Source organism: Fusarium oxysporum, chromosome I, assembly GCF_013085055.1.
Source record: "Fusarium oxysporum Fo47 chromosome I, complete sequence".
Lineage (NCBI taxonomy): Eukaryota > Fungi > Ascomycota > Sordariomycetes > Hypocreales > Nectriaceae > Fusarium > Fusarium oxysporum.
Window position 1 is genome coordinate 636710 of NC_072840.1, and position 18891 is coordinate 655600.

The window sequence follows — 18891 nt, forward strand, 5'->3', positions numbered from 1 at the left end:
TTCTCTTCGCCAAGAGACACCATTCTAGGTCTCCAATTCGTAATATCACATCTCGATATTATCTATATCAACACTCCCAAGAACTCCAAGTTTATGCCCTTCTCGGGTCATTGCATACGCAAATCTGGGTTCACGAATAGCAGCGCACTTTCTGCACTGGTTTTCAAGCATAGCCATTGTTGTATTGCAGTAGCCCCCGTTCCGCTCGGGTCTCACACACTTCCAATGGGTATGATCAGCGCGGACGGTGGTTGTACGTTCCATGAGAGGCATTTTGGGTCGATTAGGTGAGCCTTTGAGGGCTTTCGATGATTGGGTTTTGTAGTTGCGAGTGTTGTCTATTCGTGTACTGTATTGTCTGGGGAAGATGTTGGGGTTGGATATTGTAGAGCTAAGGGAGAAATGCAGTTGAGTTTACAATGCTATATATGGTTCCTTCCTGACTCAAGGCTCAGTAATAAGTAGTGTAACACTGCAATAGCTCTAAATGCGCCGTGTATCACAGCACAAAAAGTTCAGACTAAATGTAATCCCATGTCTCTTTACCCTTCGAATCCACCATGACAAGAGTCCGAAGCTTCGTACCAACTGCATCAAGAACGTCCGCATTTCTGACTTCTCGTTGTCGACCACAGATAATTTACTTCTTAATATAAATTGACGTTGTGGCATTACATTTGTCGATGGGCATGAGGAACTTGGTGCAATTCCATTGAGTATGGTCAACACAACGTGTAGTAGTGCGAGCCATTGTGTAGGTTTACGAAGTGACATATGTAGCAAAGGTGTTCTAGTGAGATTCTAGCTAAATTGATGACGTTTATACTGGTGACTTAAGGTATGCAGGCAAGTGTTCGGAGGTAGCAGGAGAACGTGCTCTCAGCGGCTTATATAGAGTCTGCATAAATCTGAATCATTACCCCCTAGCTGCCAATATCACTTTACCTCAACCACATGTTTGTATACCAATACTCAACTGAACTATGATGTCCCGTTTGTCGTAATACTATAGTACCACATCTCCCTACCCTCTGAGTCAACAGAAGCAAGCACCCCTAGCATATCACCATTACTCGCTAGGGCAACTGAGCGAATCCCACGGTCTATACCACAAACACTACACGTCTTATCAGTCATGGGGTTCTTTGTATCGCAGATATTTCCATTGATGAGTTTGCAGCAACGCCAGTGGGTGTGATCACCGCGGACGACGGGTGTTAGTGTATTGAAAGGCATGTGAGATACGTTGTGAGTGAGTTTGCACTTTGGTACTGTGATGTTAGGGAGAAGATATTAAACGGAAGTTTTAGAGTCTATTGAGTATAATTTATAGTATCAGTATACACCGAATCAGAGGTTCATTCCAGGATATCTCCTTTTTTGGACCGACGCTCATTAACTACAGCCGTTTTTGATGAAAGTATAGTGCCAAATCGCTTTACCATCCGGATCGAAAGATTCCAGAGTGCCAAGCTGGTAGCCATCATGCGTCTCAGCATACGAGCCCTCCTCCCGGCTACTGCCACATTCAGTACAATGTTCTTGAGTCATCTGAAGTCGAGTATTGCACTCATTTCCGTCCGTCTCGTGCATGCAGCGCCAGTGAGTGTGGTCGTTGCGGACTTTGGATGTGGTTACTTCTGAGATATCAGGCATGAATGTGTCGTTTGCGATGTTTATAGATCAAGAAGCTGAGTTGAGTTGTGGGTAGTAAGATGTTTCTGTGTGAGCTGTTTGAGTGAGAGTCACACGGTGAAGGGGAGTTATTATAGCTGACATTGGCCACGGATCATGAGTAGTATTCATTGTCAGACAAGCATTCTTTCACTGGCCTTGCAGACGCCGGGCCCATTGTGCTCATGAATCAGTGGACTATCGACAATTCATCACTATTCACCTTACTGCCTGTATTCACTACCTAAGTCTAACCTTTCAGCTTACGAATCCTCACATCCCTTTGCGGCATGCAAGCTCAGTGAGCTCATTCTTTGCTCTCCTGCAGTTCCGGATAATATTCCCACCACTCGTTGATTCCCTTCGTGATACGAGCAAGCATACCAAGATACATCTCATCCTCAGTCAGCGCGGCTGCGCCGACTCTGCGAATGCACCAGCATTTCTTACAGACTTGCTCCGTCATCTTCATGACCTCTCCGCACTCAAGGGGCTCGCCTTGGTCGTTATGTCCAACTTTCTGGGTGCACTCCCATTTGGTGTGGTCTTTGCGAACGATAAGTGTTAGGCGGCCAGGCTTGAGCCCAGGACGCAGGCGGCCAGATATGAGTGCATTAAGGAGGAGGCGGGTAGACATGATTGCAGTATTTCGGAGTAGTGGTTATAAAGAAAGGAAGCATAATTTTTGAACATCTAAGCGACATGAAGAACAGGAGAAGAGGAAAGTATTTTAGAGTCTATTTATAATCTCTTTCTATGCTGAATCACTGAACGCCGATATGTGGTGTTCACCCTATCAAGCTCGGACAGGCTCAATTATGCACGCCGTTCACTTTGAGATTATAGTGCCATTTCTCTGTTCCATCAGCCTCAAAGTCAACAAGGCTACCCAAAACATCATCGTTCTGAGCGAGAGCAACTGCATTCTTCCCGCGACGCTGTCCGCAATGTGTGCAAGTGTCGACGTTCATGCTCATGGTGGCAACGCATCTGGCATGGCCTGGTTCATTAACCATCTTGTGGCATTGCCACTTTGTGTGATCACCCCGAACTTGGGTTGTTGTCTTTTGAACGTTCTCTGACATTGTGGGGATGTAAGTGGTGCTGTTGAGGTGTGGATGTGGGTGAGTTGTTAGTGTAAGTGAGTGCAGGGTTGGGATGTTGGTTCGCTGCGTAATTGATGAGTGAGTGGAGGTAAGGGTGAAAACATGCTCAGATATATACATGAGTTCATGCAGGTGATCGTGTGAATGAAAAGTGATTCGCAGATAAGAGTTACACATGTACCGATATAAATCCCATTCAGAGCATTCAGTATCAGTGATTACTTATGCTTGCTGCTCAAATGACCCCAGAGCCTAGCAATCACTGAGAAATGACAACTTAACAGACACACAATCAGTGGAGTCGCCGAGTCGTTCATCAATAAATTAGATTCTGTGAGTCTTTGAGCACATTCCTTGCAGCGCTGTCATTATGGTGCCGAGTTACATTTTCCTGGAACAAATCTCGATCCTTTTATGCATGTAACTTTGATAATATCACTGTGATCCTATAAATAATGGAGATATATCACATTCATGAAGCCCGAATGCTCGTGTTTGTGATGTAACTCTTCTTTGAACAATACTTCAAGAGACTCTCAATCCGCCTCATGATAGGTGAGAGGAACTCACTTACTTGGAGCAATCTCTCACCTAAATAGACAATACCCCCAAATACTTTTACTTACCATAATTGATTTCATGAACTATGTTGGAATGATCTTAGCACAGGGAGTTGGAAGTCGCGCACCGGTGGCAGTACGCTCAAGCATGTTTCCCCAGCTTGTTGGCCAGATCTAGTTCTGTTCCTTATACAGGATATTGCTTTCGAAGAGGAGAGCTTATTTTTTATGCTGAAAAGAGTATTTACGGTTACACTGAGTCTTCGTGTCTATTTCTTTCTGGCGTATGGGAGGTTAAGTGACTGCTGCTGCGTGGTACGAAGGATCGGGCTGCGCAACGCTTACAACGTATATATGTTTGCGCACAGACGGCACAGAAGATCAGACTACTAGCAATGCCCGCGATAGGCCCATAAAGCGAAAGAAATAGTATTCACGGCTTTATACATGACATTTGGAGTGTCGCTGAAGTCCAATATCCATCCAGCGAGGCCTGTGATTTGAGTGAGGAGTCTTCACTTGGTAGGTGGTCGGTTTCAAGGTCAGGAACAACTGCCAACAATATGGATCTTAGGTAAATTGGCAATTACATGAATATTGATGTAAATTCTTGCCGTGATTGTTCGGGAGTGTGTGTACACGAATGTGTTGGGGATTTTGGACACACTATCATTTACAGACAAGACGATTTAGGAGAAACAGCCATACGCTGAATCTTGGAAGAAACTGTAGTCATTCGGGCAATTCCCATCTATCAAGCCGTATCTCACTCGGCCGCAGTGGCTTGAGTACCTTGTCCTGACGATTCGCCCTCCTCCATATTCAACGGACGCTTTTCGGACTTCTTGGGTTCCCATATCCACAGTTCTCCCTCATCTGATATCAAGCCAAGTATTCCAATGTATTCTCCAGCTTCATTCAAGGCCTTTGAAGCAAGCTGAATTTCTCTCCCACATTCGACACATGTCTTATCGGCCTTTTTGTTGACGCCGTTTGGCCTTCTCGTATGTTCGCAATCTAAACACCGCCAGTGAGTATGTTCGTCTGTGCGGTCAACTGCAGGAGACATTTTGAATTTATAGAAGTCAAAATGATCTGAATGCGTCTTTTTTATGCTGTCTTTTTGGGTTGGTGTGTTGTTTGTGTGTCGATGGTTTTGGGGGAGGGACAAGGAATGTCACTTATACCAGCAGGCAGCGGGAACTGAATAATGAATGAATCACAACTAGGGCGATCGATTCACCTATTCAGAATTTGCAGCCCGGTATTTGACAGTGATGAAGCGCCAGAGAGCTGCATCTCTTCAGCATTGTTCACGGATACGACCTTTATTCAGAGATAAAGCAACTAACTCATCACAGCCTTCATGTCCCAGTAAACCAGCAACAGGAAGATTTCCTCAATAAGTGGAAGGGTAATTATCACCCCCATTCACAACACAAGAGCCATAGTCTGTTAAACTGCTGAGTCAAAGACAGCGTTGGAGTGTCACAAGATCAACGACGTTCAGAGAGGAGCAAAGCCTTTACATAGAATATGCCGCCTTTGACTCTTTTTTATGTTCTTTAGACGTTTAGTCACAAGTGAAGCATTGAAACGAGTAAATCTCAAACTGTTTTACTGTTTTTTGTCTCGAAGAATAATGTCTAGGATAGACTTTGATGAGCAAACAAAAGCATGCGTGGTAATGAACCATGATCCATCCCAATTACCGAAAGCCCGTCTTCAAACCCGCCGATTCCCGACCCCAAAGTGGACAGACACGGTAGAGTCAAACTCATAGCCTTCTCTGATTCCCGTTTGTGGTCGCTCCGTTAGTTCCAGCTCCGGTGTTTTCTTTCTCCAATAGTCCTCATTCTGTTTGTGGCCGCTTCATTTGTAGTTCCTCCATTCGTAGTCACTCCGTTGGTCGTCGCACAGCTCATAACTGGACCGTTGTTGAGAGCCTAGTCCTCAAAAATCCCCATACTCCCAAGTCATCTCACCAGTTTGGGAGTCGACGCTGTGGAGCTCTCCGATAATCTTTTTATTTTCATCCACTGCCATTATCCTCATCGTACCATCAATTTTGTAGCCACACAGCCTACATTTCTTCTCATTGACATCGTTGGCGGTATTGCAATTCTCACCACCCCCGATAGGCTTTTGGCAGTCCCAGTACTTGTGGTTGGGATCTAGAGTTGTTGTTAGACGCATTGTGTAAGTTTGAAAGTGAATAATAAAGAGGACTGTATGAGGGTGATGATGTTGGTGAGTTGTGTGGGCAAAGCGTATTTGTGTGTGTGTGTTGCTTGAGCAGATGAGTTGAACTTGACCGTCCAAAGAGCATAACTTATATTAATTAATACCAAGGAATGATCGATAGGTTTATCACTGCCATGGTGATCGTATCACTATCAGCGACTACTTGGCAGTTAAACTGAGGTCAGAGTAGAGCATCTATTCAGCCCTGACATGTGGCTCTCCTTCAGAGTCAGGAGAATTGACTATCACAGCTTTCTGGCCAAGTGATTAATCATCATTATCCTATACTCGATCTTTGAGTGAAACGGGGACAGATAACATTGTTCACAGAAGCTTGGGAGCACAGTTCTTCCATCTGCCTTCCATCGTTCTCGATCTACAAAGCAATCATTCATCAAACAAACATTCTTTTAACTGACATCATTACCAGCAAACATCTCCTGCAATCGATGCATGCAACAGTGGAGTATACTGATCCCCTTGATCTCATCGTCCGCACAAGCATGGTCGTCGACAAGGTTCATATCCACCAGAACTGCTTGAAGCATCAAGGCTGCGGAACCTCAACAACCACTAATAATGTCTCAAATACAATAAAAGTCCATCATCCAATTACTCTATGCTCAAGGATCATCGCGCATTCTTTTTATCTCTCCTATCACAAAAAGCGCTTCCTGCAATGCCACCCTGGCCCCGACCGGCCTGAGAACAAGGTGAGCTCCCCAACTCACCACATTCCGCACCTAGACTAACTTGGTTGATCAGATATCATGGATCAACCTCAGCCTCTTAAGCATGGCACGACAGCGGACGTTTTTTTCGAGCCAGGTCAGAGAAAGAACTTCTTGGATGCAATGAATCGACGCTTGCAGTGGCTCGACAAACTTGGTGTGCTGAAGGTGAGCATGCGAGCTGGTAATGATGGCCTTCCCACGTACGATGGCATGCCTGAAGAACCTTTCGATGAACGGCTGGGTACGATCATCGCCTTACTTGACGCATCACCTAGGAAGACAACCCACGTCGTTTGGCGGAAGCTTTCGGATGAGCTTTATCGCATGCTTACTGCTGAGATAAAACCGACTGCTACCGAGGTTCTTAGCAAGCTTAACCTTGCCAGGTCCAAGTACATGAAAGATTTTGAGCTCATCGATGCGTTCCGGGAAAAGTTGTCGAACCCTGCTACAGCCCTAGGCCTGGTAGAAGACAGCATCCTTTCTTGGTGTCCCCAGGCTATGGCCCGCATCGTTAGATACGATACGAGCACTTTGTCTGACCCGGATTGGTGGAATCGCAATGCTGATGAGGTCGGGGGTTATAACATGAGTTCTTCATCCCTGATCAGGGTCGTCATCTCGGAGATGGACTATGCAAGAGCCGCGGAATCAAACGATAGACTTTTTCTGTACCTGGAACTGGCAGCCGAAGTTTTAAGGATGTTCATGTCTTGCCAAGCCAACGGGCCTCTTTTAAATGCTCTAGATCATCATATTGAGGGTCTTGAGGCTTATATCCGAGGCAATGCGCAGGAAGAACGCTTGGAACAGGAGCTTCAGTGATAGCCCACCATGATGCTACAGATCTCGACATATCGTCCAGAGTCTTTCGGGCTCACAAGAAAGATGATCAAGGCCATGATAGCCCCGAGCCACTACACCATTCAACCCCCAAGTCACAACACCTGCTCTTCCCAAGTTCCCTGGCCATGACGACCCATAGCCACTACTCCTGTTCCACCAGACTTTCCTGGACTTACAACAATGATCAGGCCACAATAGCCCATAGTCACTACACCATTCAATTCCCCAAGTCACTACACATGCTTCCTGGAAGTTATCAGATATGGCCGCCGGAGGGAACAAAAGGCCTTTCATCTTCATACTCTAGTTAGTCGATAACAAACAATTCAGAAACAGTAAGGGTGTTGCAAGAGTGAATGTATTCTTGATGATCTACATTTCTACCTATTTCTCGATGCTTGCATCCACATACCTCTTTACACGATCTATCCCCTAGTACACGTAACGGAAACTCAAGTTCTCCTTATCCGTAAGATCCTCCCAAGCCTGTCCTGTGTAAGTCGAACTAGCCTCCGCAACACCCGACTCAGCCAACGCATCGCGCTTCTTATTCTCTCGTCGAAGATACCATCTCAGAGAGACGATGACAATAACAAGAAGACAGTAGCAGCCGAGATGAGTGGCGAAAGCGATAAAGTAGCGGGGTCCATCGTGGGAGAGGAAGACTTGAGGACCGATGGCGTTACCAGCTGCCCAGATGATGAAGTTGGTGGCGACTGCGACGGTCTTCTTGGTTTGTCCGGCGATGTTTCGTGAGATCATGGAGAGGGCGAGAGTTTGGGCGGACCAAAAGGATAGGGTTATGTAGTAAGAGATGAGGAGGCCGATGTGTTGGGCCATTGTCTTGTTGGGGAGGGTCATAAGGAGGATTGTACCAATGAAGGAACTAAGTTGTTAGCGGCGATCAAGAAAGCTTGAGGAACAGACTTACGGAATACAGAATCCAAGCATTACCAACAGGTTCTGGTTCGTCTTCTTGACAAGCCAAGCCGATGACAGAAGCACAATAACGATATAAAAGCCCAATACCATAGCCAACAGCTGCGTCTCAAGGGTACTGAACCCAAAGCTCTTAATAATAATATTCGCAAAAGCACCCAGACCTGATGTAGGTAACGTTGTGCAAAGCGCGATGAGAGCATATCCCCAAACCTGAGGATCCTTGAGACCCTCAATAAACTGCTCCTTCTTGAACGTTTTGTTCTGGATACCGGTCTGGTTATCACGAACACGCTCAACCATCTCGTGCTTTTCCTGTTCAGTCCAGCATTTGGCTCGCATAGGGGAGTCAGGCATCCACCATCCGACGAACACGCCGAAGAAAACGGAGATGACGCCGTAGGAGAGGAAGAGCCATTGCCAGGATTTGAGGGGACCGGTTTTGATGAGGGAGAAGCAGTAGGCGAGAAGACCGCCGACGATCTGTTGGGCGCCGTTCATCATGTACCTTGGACCGGTTAGTGAGATGCTATAGTGAGAGGGTTGAGGTAGGCGTACCAGTAGGTGACTCGGGAGGCTTGTTCCTCACGTCGGTACCAGATGGCTGAGAGGATAACGAAGCATGGTTGACAGGCTGACTCGAAGATACCGAGTAATGTTCGTACGATAACGAGACCTTTGAAGTCTTGACAAGCTGCATGGCAGGCCAGGCAAGCTCCCCAAGCGACAATGCAGAAGGAGAGGTATTTCGCGATAGGGACACGGGCAATGAGCCAGTTCTGGGGATATTCGACAACGAGGATAGCGAGGTAAATACAGGTCGTAAGCCACGAGAACTACACCCCAATTAGCACGCAGGTCATTACACAAATTGAGAAAGTAATTGGCAACTTACATGCTGAGACACTGTCCCATCAGGATTCTCCAACCCCGTATCAGCAGTCAACCCCATAATCGACGCAAACGACAATGTCCCCTTATCAATAGCCTGCAGAAAATACGTAAAGATCATAATGACAAGGACTCTCTTATCAATCATCTTTCGCAGCTCCGCACTGCGCTCAGGCGAGATGTTGATACGCACGTCTGAGACATATTGTGCGAGTTCCTTGTCGACTCGTTCAGAGTGCTGAGTTGGCTTTTCGAGATCTTCGACCTCGTCGACAGATCTCTTGCGCTGAATTTCCGAAGCCATCTCGATTTAGTAATTGGGATGAAATTGAGGATGAGATTGACTAGAAGATACAGGAGGGGGTTGTGTTCCTTTTATGACATACGGTAATGGGGCGGGAATCTGGGGCCCCAGATGTCAACGTTACTTGTGAGAAATACCCCATATTGCCCCAGTTTCCTTACTCCAGTCAAGATTGAGTTTTTCCCTCTTTTTATCTCGTGGGAGTTTTGCCCGAGGCGCCGAGTAAGAAGGAGGATTATCTACAAGTTACAACTCGGCAACGCGGCATCTTCAGGGTTTCGTCACTGGGGATCCGCTCTACGGGATAAATAAGCCCTGGTTAAGGTATGCCAGGGACGGGTAGGATCAGCGTATGACATGATTTGCTGGGTTGTCTGAGGACAGGAGGCTCCTGTGTTGACCCGTATGGGTTGGACGGTTGCATGGGAGCGAGATATGCTTCTCTTCAATCTTGACATGACTTCAGACCTTGATCTTAAGGGCCCAAATAAACTACTCCAGGGGTCCACTGAATCTTCAACAAGTTTGCCTGGAGCTTCACTTTGGATATCTATCCTAAGTGAGATCTCTCAGTCTACAACTACCCTTCAAGAATATATCCAACGGCAATAGCGACGATGCTGTGCCTTACGCCTCAACGTAACAGCCGCATCCGTCCCGTCTCTTGGCGATGAATTTGGAGAATCCAAGCAAGTAAGCGGCTCTTTTCGAATTACTCCGCACCTTGAAATTTTCTCCGTCACCGAAGGCAGCATTCGGCAAGGGGAAGCGACGGGCAGCGAAAGAGGAAGACTTCTCCGCTGACCTGGTTTTGGCTCAGTGGGGGGAATTAAGGTAGACCCACTGAAGATCCGAGGAAATGCGCTAAAATCCGCGGTTTCTTTAGCGGTAATCCCCTCACTCAGTCACTCACCCAAAGGCCTTTCTGCTCAATTGCCATGATGAACTCCGGTATTCAAGCCGCAATACACCGTACCACTCCCCCAAATGTCACTACGTAATCACTTCACAGGCTTCAGCTGAGTCTTTTCGTCTCTCTGTACTTTACTGGAAATGGCTGACTACTCCGCCCCCATCTTCAACCCCCAGTTCCATGCCCCACCCCCACAACCAAAAAGTGCGGAGAGATGAAGCTTCAACCTCATGATAGGCGCCCTCGGTGTACTTCGGACCGAGCATGTGGACTGCCAAGAGAATCATTGGGATACGACGAGGGGTTATGAATACCCTCATTCATCCTCTACCAAACAACTCATCTCTCCTCCACAAGATACCCTGTTTGAGTAGCAAGACACCGTCATCATGCCCTCTCACGTACACGACATCGCGTCGCAAGACGTCCACAAGCAAATCCAACAGCTCATCCACGAACTCGTCAACATAAAAGACACAACAGGCGAATTCCTCATGACCCTAGCAGATGGCCGCATCATCGACACAAAAGGCTGGAACGACTGGGAGTGGACCCACGGCATCGGTCTCTACGGAATATGGAAGTACTACGAGATGACCGGCGAGGACCAATGGCTCAAGATCATTGAGGATTGGTTCCAAGCTCGTTTCGCAGAGGGCCACAAGGGAAAGAACATCAACACCATGGCTGTATTCCTCACGCTTGCGTATGTCTATGAAAAGACTCAGAATCCTACATATCTTCCTTGGTTGGATGCTTGGGCTGAGTGGGCGATGCATGACCTCCCCAGGACAAAGTATGGTGGTTTCCAGCATATTACGTACCTTGAGGTCAATGAGCAGCAGCTTTGGGATGATACCCTCATGATGACTGTCATGCCGCTTGCCAAGATTGGTCTTGTGCTCAACAGGCCGGAATACGTCGCTGAAGCGAAGAAGCAGTTCTTGCTGCATATTCAGTATCTGTTTGATACAAAGACTGGATTGTTCTTCCACGGATGGACATTCAAGGATGGTGGTCATAACTTTGCTGATGCACGATGGGCGCGCGGTAACAGCTGGGTTACCATTGTCATTCCCGAATTCCTCGAACTCATCGGTATCAAGGAAGATGACCCCATTGGCTCACATCTCATCAACACACTCGATAGCCAATGCGCAGCCCTTGCGAAGACGCAGCGCGCAAATGGTCTGTGGAGCACCCTTCTCGACGTCCCTGAATCAGAGGGTTCGTACGTCGAAGCCAGTGCGACAGCGGGTTTTGCGTATGGTATTCTCAAGGCGGAGAGGAAGAGATATATTGGAAAGGAGTACTCTGAGGTAGCTGTTAAGGCGATCAAGGCTGTTTTGGAGAATATTAGTCCTGAGGGAGAGTTGTTGAATACCTCGTTTGGAACAGGCATGGGACATGATTTGCAGCATTATAAGGATATTCCTAGGACGAGTATGCCTTATGGACAGGCTATGGCTATGATGGCTTTGGTGGAGTTTTTGAGGGCGTATAATTAGATGTTGATAAAAAAGTAATGAAATTGATTGCGATAATGAATCATGATATTCTTGTCCAAGTGCCGACTAGCCAAGCATACAATTTTGCTAACCCTCTATGATCAAATTGCCTGGGGTACCATCAGACTTGAACGTACCCGTCGCTTTCAAATTCCTCGAACTCTCTCCCACCGCAATCGTAAACTCTCCATCTGTGACCCTCCAATTCTGCTCCTCCACATCCCAGTAACTCAAGTCTCTCCTTGTCAATTCAAACTCAACCTTCTTGCTCTCGCCCTTCTTCAGAGCAACTTTCTCAAAACCACGGAGAACGCGGACAGGATGGTCAACCTTTGATGTTGCGGGGTATGAGAGATAAAGTTGGGGAACAGCCTTCCCATCCACGGAGCCTGTATTTTTAACGGTAATGGAGGCAGTGACGACAGTCTTCCAGAGATCGGGGTTACCACCTTCTTCACCTCCAGCCGGTGAGGGCGGTTGCTCGATATCGTAGCCATCGGGGTAGGGATAGTCGCCCTTCTTGATGTCATCAGGAGAGTCAATATAGGGATAAATCCACTTCTTCAGCTTGCGAATGTTCTTGGGCCATAGACCTTCCTTGACATCGGGGATCTTATCATCCAGTTTGGGCGGCTTTGCGCTCGCCGGAGGTGCACGTGAGGCCGGAAGTCCTGCGACTGCCTCCTTCACTGAGATCTTCAAGTCTCTGAACTCAAAGGTAGTGTATGACAGGCCATAACCAAACTCATATCGAAGGTCCTTGCTGTGCTTGTCGAAATGTCGGTAATCGATGTACAGTCCCTCTTTGAAGTCTTGCTGCGGAATAACTCCGTTGGGAAGATACAGGATCTGAGCGCCTTCGCCGTAATCAGGAAGAGCTTTGCCAATCGTATAAGGGAGCTTTCCGCTGGGACTCTCGTCGCCGAAAAGAATGCTAGCAATAGCGTTTCCACTCTCCTCGCCAGGCAGATTAGCTGTCAGCACAGCCTTGATCCTTGGGTGGTTGATCCAGTTCTCCATGACAACAGGCCCAACAGCATGAATAACCACGATAGTCGTGCCTGTTCCATCGCCACAAAGGTTGGCGACCTCCATGATCAGCGCATCGCCTCCTTTCTGCAAGTTGAGATCGTTGCGGTCACCTCGAACGCTGTTCCATGATAAATATCCCTCGCCTGCGTCCGAGTTGGCAAAGACTAAGCAAACGTCCTGCTCTGTAACCTTCTTTGGGTCTTTGATCTTATTGGAGAGATGTTCGCTGACTTGAACTTTGTCTTTCTTAAAATTCTTTCGCAGCGCCTCGACGGGAGTAACGAGGAATGGGAAGTCAGCTGCACCGCTGCCCCAGCCTGATCCGAGGGTACCTTCATTGCAGCCTTGATCAGGGCAGTAATTGAGTCCCTTTCCAGGGCCAGCATCATCGCCGAAAATACCGATCTTGATCTTGTCCTTCCTCTTTTCGGGTTGATTGGCCAAGTTGCCCTCGCGGCTTAGGGGAAGCACGCCGTCATTCTTGAGCAGAACTGTACCTTCAATGGCAATTTGACGGGCCAACTCAGCGTGATCTTCTTGCACGTTTATGTACTGGTTGACTACCTGCCCCTCTTGAGGTGAGGGACTTCCAGGCGCGAGTTTCCCTTTCTTGTCATAAGTCCACGATGAAAAGTTCGGACCCTTATTCTCATCCTTATCCTGACCAAGCTGGTAGAAAGACGCGACAATTCGAAGCGCCATGTCGTTCAGTCGGTCCACCGGCAGCGATCCGTTCAGAACAGCTTGCGTGAGTCGAGGGCCCCAGAGTGATTCGCCATCAGCCCATTTGAGTCCATCTCCCGGCATACTCATATCCAACCCAGCAAGAGCACTCGCGACACCAGATCTCTGAGCCAACCAATCCGACATGACGAAACCCTGAAATCCCATCTCATCTTTGAGAATGCCGTTCAAAAGCTTTGAGTTCTGGCAGGCATACGAGTTGTTGACCATGTTATACGAGCACATAACACTCGCAACACCAGCCTTGACAGCATCTTGGAACGGCCATCCGTAAATCTCATGTAGCGTGCGATCATCAATGTTGGATGAGATAGCATTCGGAAGACCCCATTCCCACGCCTGCCGAAAATGTTCCTGCTCATTTCCAATAAAGTGCTTGATCGTCGCCATGACTCCGGAATCTTGTATCCCCTTAATCGTCGCAGCACCAGCAACGCCCTGCAGATAAGGATCTGGACCAAAGCCCTCCCAGTTTCTCCCACCAGCGGGTGCTCTTCCCAGAGGTCCGATGGCCGGTCCAAGAATAACATTGACACCTTTGCCCTTTGCTTCTTTCCCATGAGCTCGTCCACGCTCATACATCAATTTCTTGTTGAACGTGGCACCAACGGTAATACCAGCTGGCCAGGCAGTTGCATTATCCGCGAATCGTATTCCAAGAGGTCCATCTTGCAATGCCAACGCTGGGAATCCGACGTTGTTGGCGGCGCCAGTCGTGCCGACTGCTAAACCCATACTCCATCCTGTTCCAGTAGTAATGTTGACTTTTTCAGCCAAGGTCATTTTACTAACCAGCTTAACAGCCTGATCATAACTCTTTGCCCAATTCTGGGAAGTACCGCCTTTTGGACTGGGGTACCATGGTGGTGAGTCTCCCTCAACGGGTGGTGTCTTTATCTTTTTCCAGGCAAATGCTCCAATAGCTGATATGACGAGCCAAACAACTATGAGAGTGCCAATCACGGTGAAGCAGCATTTCTTTGCGCGCCAGCTTCTAAGATATCGTAGACGCCGTTTACCCGCAGCGTCAGATTGGGCATTCTTATTCTTGTTGAGATAATCAGTTGCGTCGATGTCAGAGTAAGCATCGGAATCGTCGCTTGTGTCAAAGGATGCACGGTCGGCTCCATTGAGGAGATTCTCCCTACTGTGATCCATGATGGAAATGGATCAGCTAGTATTTGTGGTTAGATGTGAGGCATGAATTCCATTGTTGAGAAATTCAGGCTGATTGTTCAGGTTTATTGCAGCTGCGTGGTTAGCTAATCGTACCAAGACCAGAGGCTGCGTCACGTCGCATTCCAGGCCAAGCATCCCCTGGACGGTTTGGGGATCATCACTCCACATTGGATACCCTAGATCAATGAGGTTTAGATCAGGTACAGAGCTTGATGCACTTAAGATCAAGTGAAATAGCTTTAAAGGTTCACTATAAGAATTCGCTGTTTAATTCTCGTTGATATGATATGTGTCTTTTAAAACAATGCCGCACAGGTTTGACTGTTTAGATCAACACTGAGATTTTGTTCACTGCACTTTGGGTGACTTAAATCCAGTGAGCCAATCAAGAACAGCTAAAGCACTAGATGAAGCTGCAAATAAAACACGTGAACAATGACGAGAGAGTTAATCCAAGTGATCATTGGCCCATTAATTAATTAATCATTTTATGAAATATTTGCGCTGACAAGTCCAGCCGATTGTGTTGACTTACTACCTGGAGCACCGGGATTGAGAGAATCGGCTAATCTTCGGCAACACATGCTCCATCTTGAATTTGGCTCGTCAATTGAACATCTCTCGACAGCTTCATCATCGACATCCCCGTCCAAACCGCCCACCATGTCGATGTTCCGCGCCAAGAAGCTCGATCTGGGCTGTTTCGTCAACGTCCGCACCCTGCGCGACCACACAAAGCGAAAGGTCTTTGAGGCCCACGAGACCGAGAGGTGCGCAAACTCTTCCCCACGCAGAACACAATGATCGGTTGGAAAGGTTACCCACGAGGAGGAAGAGGGCTAACTCGAGGCCGATAGACAAGCTCTCCGATATATTATTCGCAACACAACCCTCCCCCCACGAGTCCGCGCCGAGGCACAGCTCCAATTGACACAGATGCACTGCTATACTCGACCAACGCAGATTCGAAACAGATGTATCATGGGTGGTCAGGGACGTGGTGTGCTGAGTGACTTTAAGATGACTCGAGTAAGTCCGATAAAGAACGAGGGGTTGAGAATTGGGCTGACGATTGTAGTACAACTTCCGAATGGAGGCTATGGCTGGAAACCTGCCTGGTGTGAAGCGAGCCAGTTGGTAAAGAGCTGGGGACGGAATCGAACGAGAGGAAATGTACGACTACACACCCCTTATGTACCAAAATCACTCTATTACCTATACCGAAGAGTGGTCTAGTGGTATCCGTCCTAGAACCTATAAACCTTCTCTCATTCCGCACCTAAAATACTTCACCCACTAGGCTGCTCTTCGCTTTTTGCAGTCCACGAGTTCGAACACTGCGTCAACAAGCAACGAAACGGAAATGTACGACTACACAATGATGAAGAGGGCGCTGAAGGGACGGAATATCTTGTGTATCATAGACAAGAATGTACAATACAAGAGGAAATGCATTGGAACGTTACTTTCACAATGGTCTATATGAGGTGAACGGATGCTTTATGTCTGACGATCGATGCAGCAGAGGACCAGGGAGATGACATGGGACTGGGTTTCATGGGATTGGAGGGTCTGGGCAAGCAGATCAGTCGTGGTTCGAAAGACGGCATTGGCCATGCTTTTGCCTGTGAGGGAGCGTCATCCACCATGTTGCGTGACTTGTATCAAAGCGATGGGTGCAGCCGCGCCAGACCTTTCGCTTTGCTAGGAACTCAATTTCTTGTATACACATGAATGTTGATGCTCTGGTTCTTATATGAGTTTAATGCGCCCACCCTACCAAGAGCGATAAGGTGAGGCTGAGGTTCAAGGTTGCCTCCCCCAGAACTTCTGACTTTTATCCCAAGTGACAAAAATAATCGGGTAAATTCTATATATATATTAGGCAGAGGTAGAGAGTTTTGTAACAGAGTCTCTCCTGTCCTCCCCCTCGAGGTAATTGGTCTTGATCAAGGCAGCTATGGAGTCATTCAGGCAGATAAATCATATTTGGTTTTTGGCCACTGATATGTCGGCCGGGTATAGGAGTCTCACTGTTTAATTTACTGATAAAAAACCTAAAAAGCTGGATGACCTCGAGGATAACCTCAGGGAGCAAGAAAGCTTGAGATTGTATTAGAGGACGTCAAAATAAACCCATCAGCGAGTCCCCTAAGTCTACGGTAGTTTGCCGAGATCCTTTTGTCATCTAGGATCACTGGTCTAAGTTTCTAGGATAAATATAAATATGGGGCCCATGCATTTCTTCTTTTCTGCGCCCAGTTGCCTTAGTACCTACAATTGCCACCCCACTGAACATCAAACCAACCAACTTTCCTCCCTCCACATCATCATCAAAGCTGTCCCCTTCTTCTCCTCCGACATATACCCCAAACAACCTTCAAAATGGGTGGAGGCGATCTTAACTTGAAGAAGTCCTTCCATCCCGCGCTGCGGCGCAATCAACAGGCCGTCTGGGATGAAGAGCAAAAGGCCCTGGCCGAGCGCAAGCGAACACAACAGCGTATCGACGAAATCAAAGAGGAACTCAAAAATGAAGAAGTCCAACGACAGCTTGAGGCTGCAGGAGGAAAAAAGCGCGTTGATCGCGTTGACTGGATGTACCAAGGCCCCAACGACGGAGAAGGTGGCACGACAGAAGAATCAGAAGCCTACTTGCTGGGCAAGCGGCGTATCGACAACCTTATCAAGGGCACAGAGCATAAGAAGTTAGAGAAAGATGCGGGGACCGAGAGTTTCATGGCGCTGCAGAATGCGAATACTGCGAGGGATACAGCTGCAAAGATTCGCGATGATCCGTTGCTGGCTATCAAGCGACAAGAACAAGCTGCCTACGAAGCCATGATGAACGATCCGATCAGGCGCCGACAGCTACTCTCCTCGATGGGGGTTGATGATGAGAAGAAGAAGGAAAAGTCACGGAGGAGGGAAGACCGACACGACAGGCACCGAAGGAGGCATCGTCATCGCAGTGCGGACCCTGACGATAGACACCACAGACGACGACGCTCTGATTCGCGATCTCAAAGTCCACGACGCCGCGATGATTCAAGAGAGGATCGGCACAGGCGACGCAGAGACGATAGTCGAGATGACCGTTCGCGACGAAGACGCGACGATTCAGAGGACAGAGAACACAGACGTGAGCACCGCTCCCGTCATGAGCGACCACGCGACGAGCGTCCCCGCGAAAGTCGCAGAGACTTCCGAAGAAGTTACCCTGACTCTCGCGACAGGCGGTCACGGTACAACGAAGAAGACGATAAAGCCAAGGAGGAAGAGCGCCAGCGCAAGTTAGCCGCCATGCAATCTGCAGCAACAGAGCTCGACGACGATCGCTCAAAGCGTCTTACGGCCCTGGAAGAACGGGAGGCAGCACTTCGAGAAGCAGATGACAAGGCACGAGAGCGCGGAGGCGATCGTGGCTTCGTGAACAAGCTACATCAACAAGCAGGTCACAAGGGTCTTGCAGAACGTATGGGCGGAGCGCGTCGTGGATATCAAAGGGACGAAGATTAGAGATGGATTTTACACTGGGCGGCCTCTGTTGATTGCTCTTATTGCACATTTACGGTTGAACGACATCATTAGATTGGACTGTCAGGTTGAGTTATGGGATCATCGGCATAAACCGAGTCAAGGTTTTAATAGAAACAAGTCTCTTGTCCAATGTTGAACAAGCTGGCTTCTCAGTGTTGCAATATCGCCTCTTCCGCGTGATACTACTACCTCTGCGGGCGGAAAATAAACGAAGCCACTTTGATGTTACGATTCAGTCGCAAAGCCACCATGAATCGTCGTCACGACACCAGCTCAACCTAACTCAAATTCAGGTACAGTTTCAGGTGCCGCTTCTCTCTTATGCACATGCACAGGACATTCTCGTTATTCACATGTCATGATTAGTTATTTGCAATGTGTTTACGACGTAGCATCAGTGTCATCGAAGCTAATACTATCGAATTAAAGACTCCGGAGCTTAACCCTCTTAAGCGCATTCAATGAACCGGGACTTTAAAAGAGGCAATCTTGGTAGCAACGGGTGAAAGAGCCAATTAACGTAACGGGTCGACGCTACTGCAAGAAAAAGAGAAAGTGGTTCCACAGGATGTGCAGAAAAAAAGGGGACACATTTAAAGAGGGACAGAAATAAGCCCCGTAACCTAGAGCAGTGATTGTGGGAGGTTTATTCTGTCATGGGGTTGCATTCCCCACCC

General features: G+C 47.8%; 9 protein-coding genes across 9 annotated transcripts; 4 read left to right on the forward strand and 5 right to left on the reverse strand.

The window, feature by feature from the left end:
• Positions 1–45: 45 nt before the first annotated feature.
• Positions 46–751, reverse strand: FOBCDRAFT_194238 (uncharacterized protein; the record flags this gene model as incomplete). The annotated part of the gene is made up of 2 exons (XM_059608788.1): positions 46–391; positions 645–751. The coding sequence occupies 2 exons, from the start codon at positions 749–751 to the stop codon at positions 46–48; spliced, it is 453 nt and encodes a 150-aa protein (XP_059466528.1).
• A 1230-nt stretch (positions 752–1981) lies between these two features.
• On the reverse strand, positions 1982–2311 carry FOBCDRAFT_194239 (uncharacterized protein; the record flags this gene model as incomplete). The annotated part of the gene is made up of 1 exon (XM_059608789.1): positions 1982–2311. The coding sequence occupies one exon, from the start codon at positions 2309–2311 to the stop codon at positions 1982–1984; it is 330 nt and encodes a 109-aa protein (XP_059466529.1).
• Positions 2312–4106: 1795 nt separating this feature from the next.
• Positions 4107–4409, reverse strand: FOBCDRAFT_194240 (uncharacterized protein; the record flags this gene model as incomplete). The annotated part of the gene is made up of 1 exon (XM_031180509.2): positions 4107–4409. The coding sequence occupies one exon, from the start codon at positions 4407–4409 to the stop codon at positions 4107–4109; it is 303 nt and encodes a 100-aa protein (XP_031041277.2).
• A 1945-nt stretch (positions 4410–6354) lies between these two features.
• On the forward strand, positions 6355–7143 carry FOBCDRAFT_194241 (uncharacterized protein; the record flags this gene model as incomplete). The annotated part of the gene is made up of 1 exon (XM_031180510.2): positions 6355–7143. The coding sequence occupies one exon, from the start codon at positions 6355–6357 to the stop codon at positions 7141–7143; it is 789 nt and encodes a 262-aa protein (XP_031041278.2).
• Positions 7144–7506: 363 nt separating this feature from the next.
• FOBCDRAFT_172623 (major facilitator superfamily domain-containing protein) lies at positions 7507–9298 on the reverse strand (the record flags this gene model as incomplete). Its single annotated transcript, XM_031180511.3, has 4 exons — positions 7507–8050; positions 8096–8611; positions 8662–8939; positions 8999–9298. The coding sequence occupies 4 exons, from the start codon at positions 9296–9298 to the stop codon at positions 7597–7599; spliced, it is 1548 nt and encodes a 515-aa protein (XP_031041279.2). The 3' UTR covers positions 7507–7596.
• A 1139-nt stretch (positions 9299–10437) lies between these two features.
• FOBCDRAFT_209994 (Six-hairpin glycosidase-like protein) lies at positions 10438–11760 on the forward strand. Its single transcript, XM_031180512.3, has one exon. The coding sequence runs from the start codon at positions 10601–10603 to the stop codon at positions 11717–11719; it is 1119 nt and encodes a 372-aa protein (XP_031041280.1). The 5' UTR covers positions 10438–10600; the 3' UTR covers positions 11720–11760.
• FOBCDRAFT_209995 (glycoside hydrolase superfamily) lies at positions 11761–14681 on the reverse strand. The gene has a single exon (XM_031180513.3). It carries the CDS (start codon positions 14651–14653, stop codon positions 11807–11809), a length of 2847 nt encoding a protein of 948 aa, XP_031041281.2. The 5' UTR covers positions 14654–14681; the 3' UTR covers positions 11761–11806.
• Positions 14682–15293: 612 nt separating this feature from the next.
• Positions 15294–16003, forward strand: FOBCDRAFT_177 (mitochondrial 37S ribosomal protein MRP2). The gene is made up of 3 exons (XM_031180514.3): positions 15294–15444; positions 15532–15703; positions 15753–16003. Exons 1-3 carry the CDS (start codon positions 15338–15340, stop codon positions 15813–15815), a joined length of 342 nt encoding a protein of 113 aa, XP_031041282.1. The 5' UTR covers positions 15294–15337; the 3' UTR covers positions 15816–16003.
• A 643-nt stretch (positions 16004–16646) lies between these two features.
• Positions 16647–18434, forward strand: FOBCDRAFT_209998 (U2-type spliceosomal complex subunit CWC25). The gene has a single exon (XM_031180515.3). The coding sequence runs from the start codon at positions 17060–17062 to the stop codon at positions 18191–18193; it is 1134 nt and encodes a 377-aa protein (XP_031041283.2). The 5' UTR covers positions 16647–17059; the 3' UTR covers positions 18194–18434.
• Positions 18435–18891: the final 457 nt, after the last annotated feature.

Excerpts from the sequence above, each read along its gene's own strand:
- FOBCDRAFT_209994 (XM_031180512.3), top strand. The coding sequence starts at position 10,601 with ATGCCCTCTCACGTACACGACATCGCGTCGCAAGACGTCCACAAGCAA.
- FOBCDRAFT_209995 (XM_031180513.3), bottom strand. The coding sequence starts at position 14,653 with ATGGATCACAGTAGGGAGAATCTCCTCAATGGAGCCGACCGTGCATCC.
- FOBCDRAFT_177 (XM_031180514.3), top strand. The coding sequence starts at position 15,338 with ATGTCGATGTTCCGCGCCAAGAAGCTCGATCTGGGCTGTTTCGTCAAC. Across the intron at positions 15,445-15,531 it reads GAGGCCCACGAGACCGAGAG|ACAAGCTCTCCGATATATTA; the intron begins GTGCGCAAACTC and ends CGAGGCCGATAG. Across the intron at positions 15,704-15,752 it reads GTGACTTTAAGATGACTCGA|TACAACTTCCGAATGGAGGC; the intron begins GTAAGTCCGATA and ends TGACGATTGTAG.
- FOBCDRAFT_209998 (XM_031180515.3), top strand. The coding sequence starts at position 17,060 with ATGGGTGGAGGCGATCTTAACTTGAAGAAGTCCTTCCATCCCGCGCTG.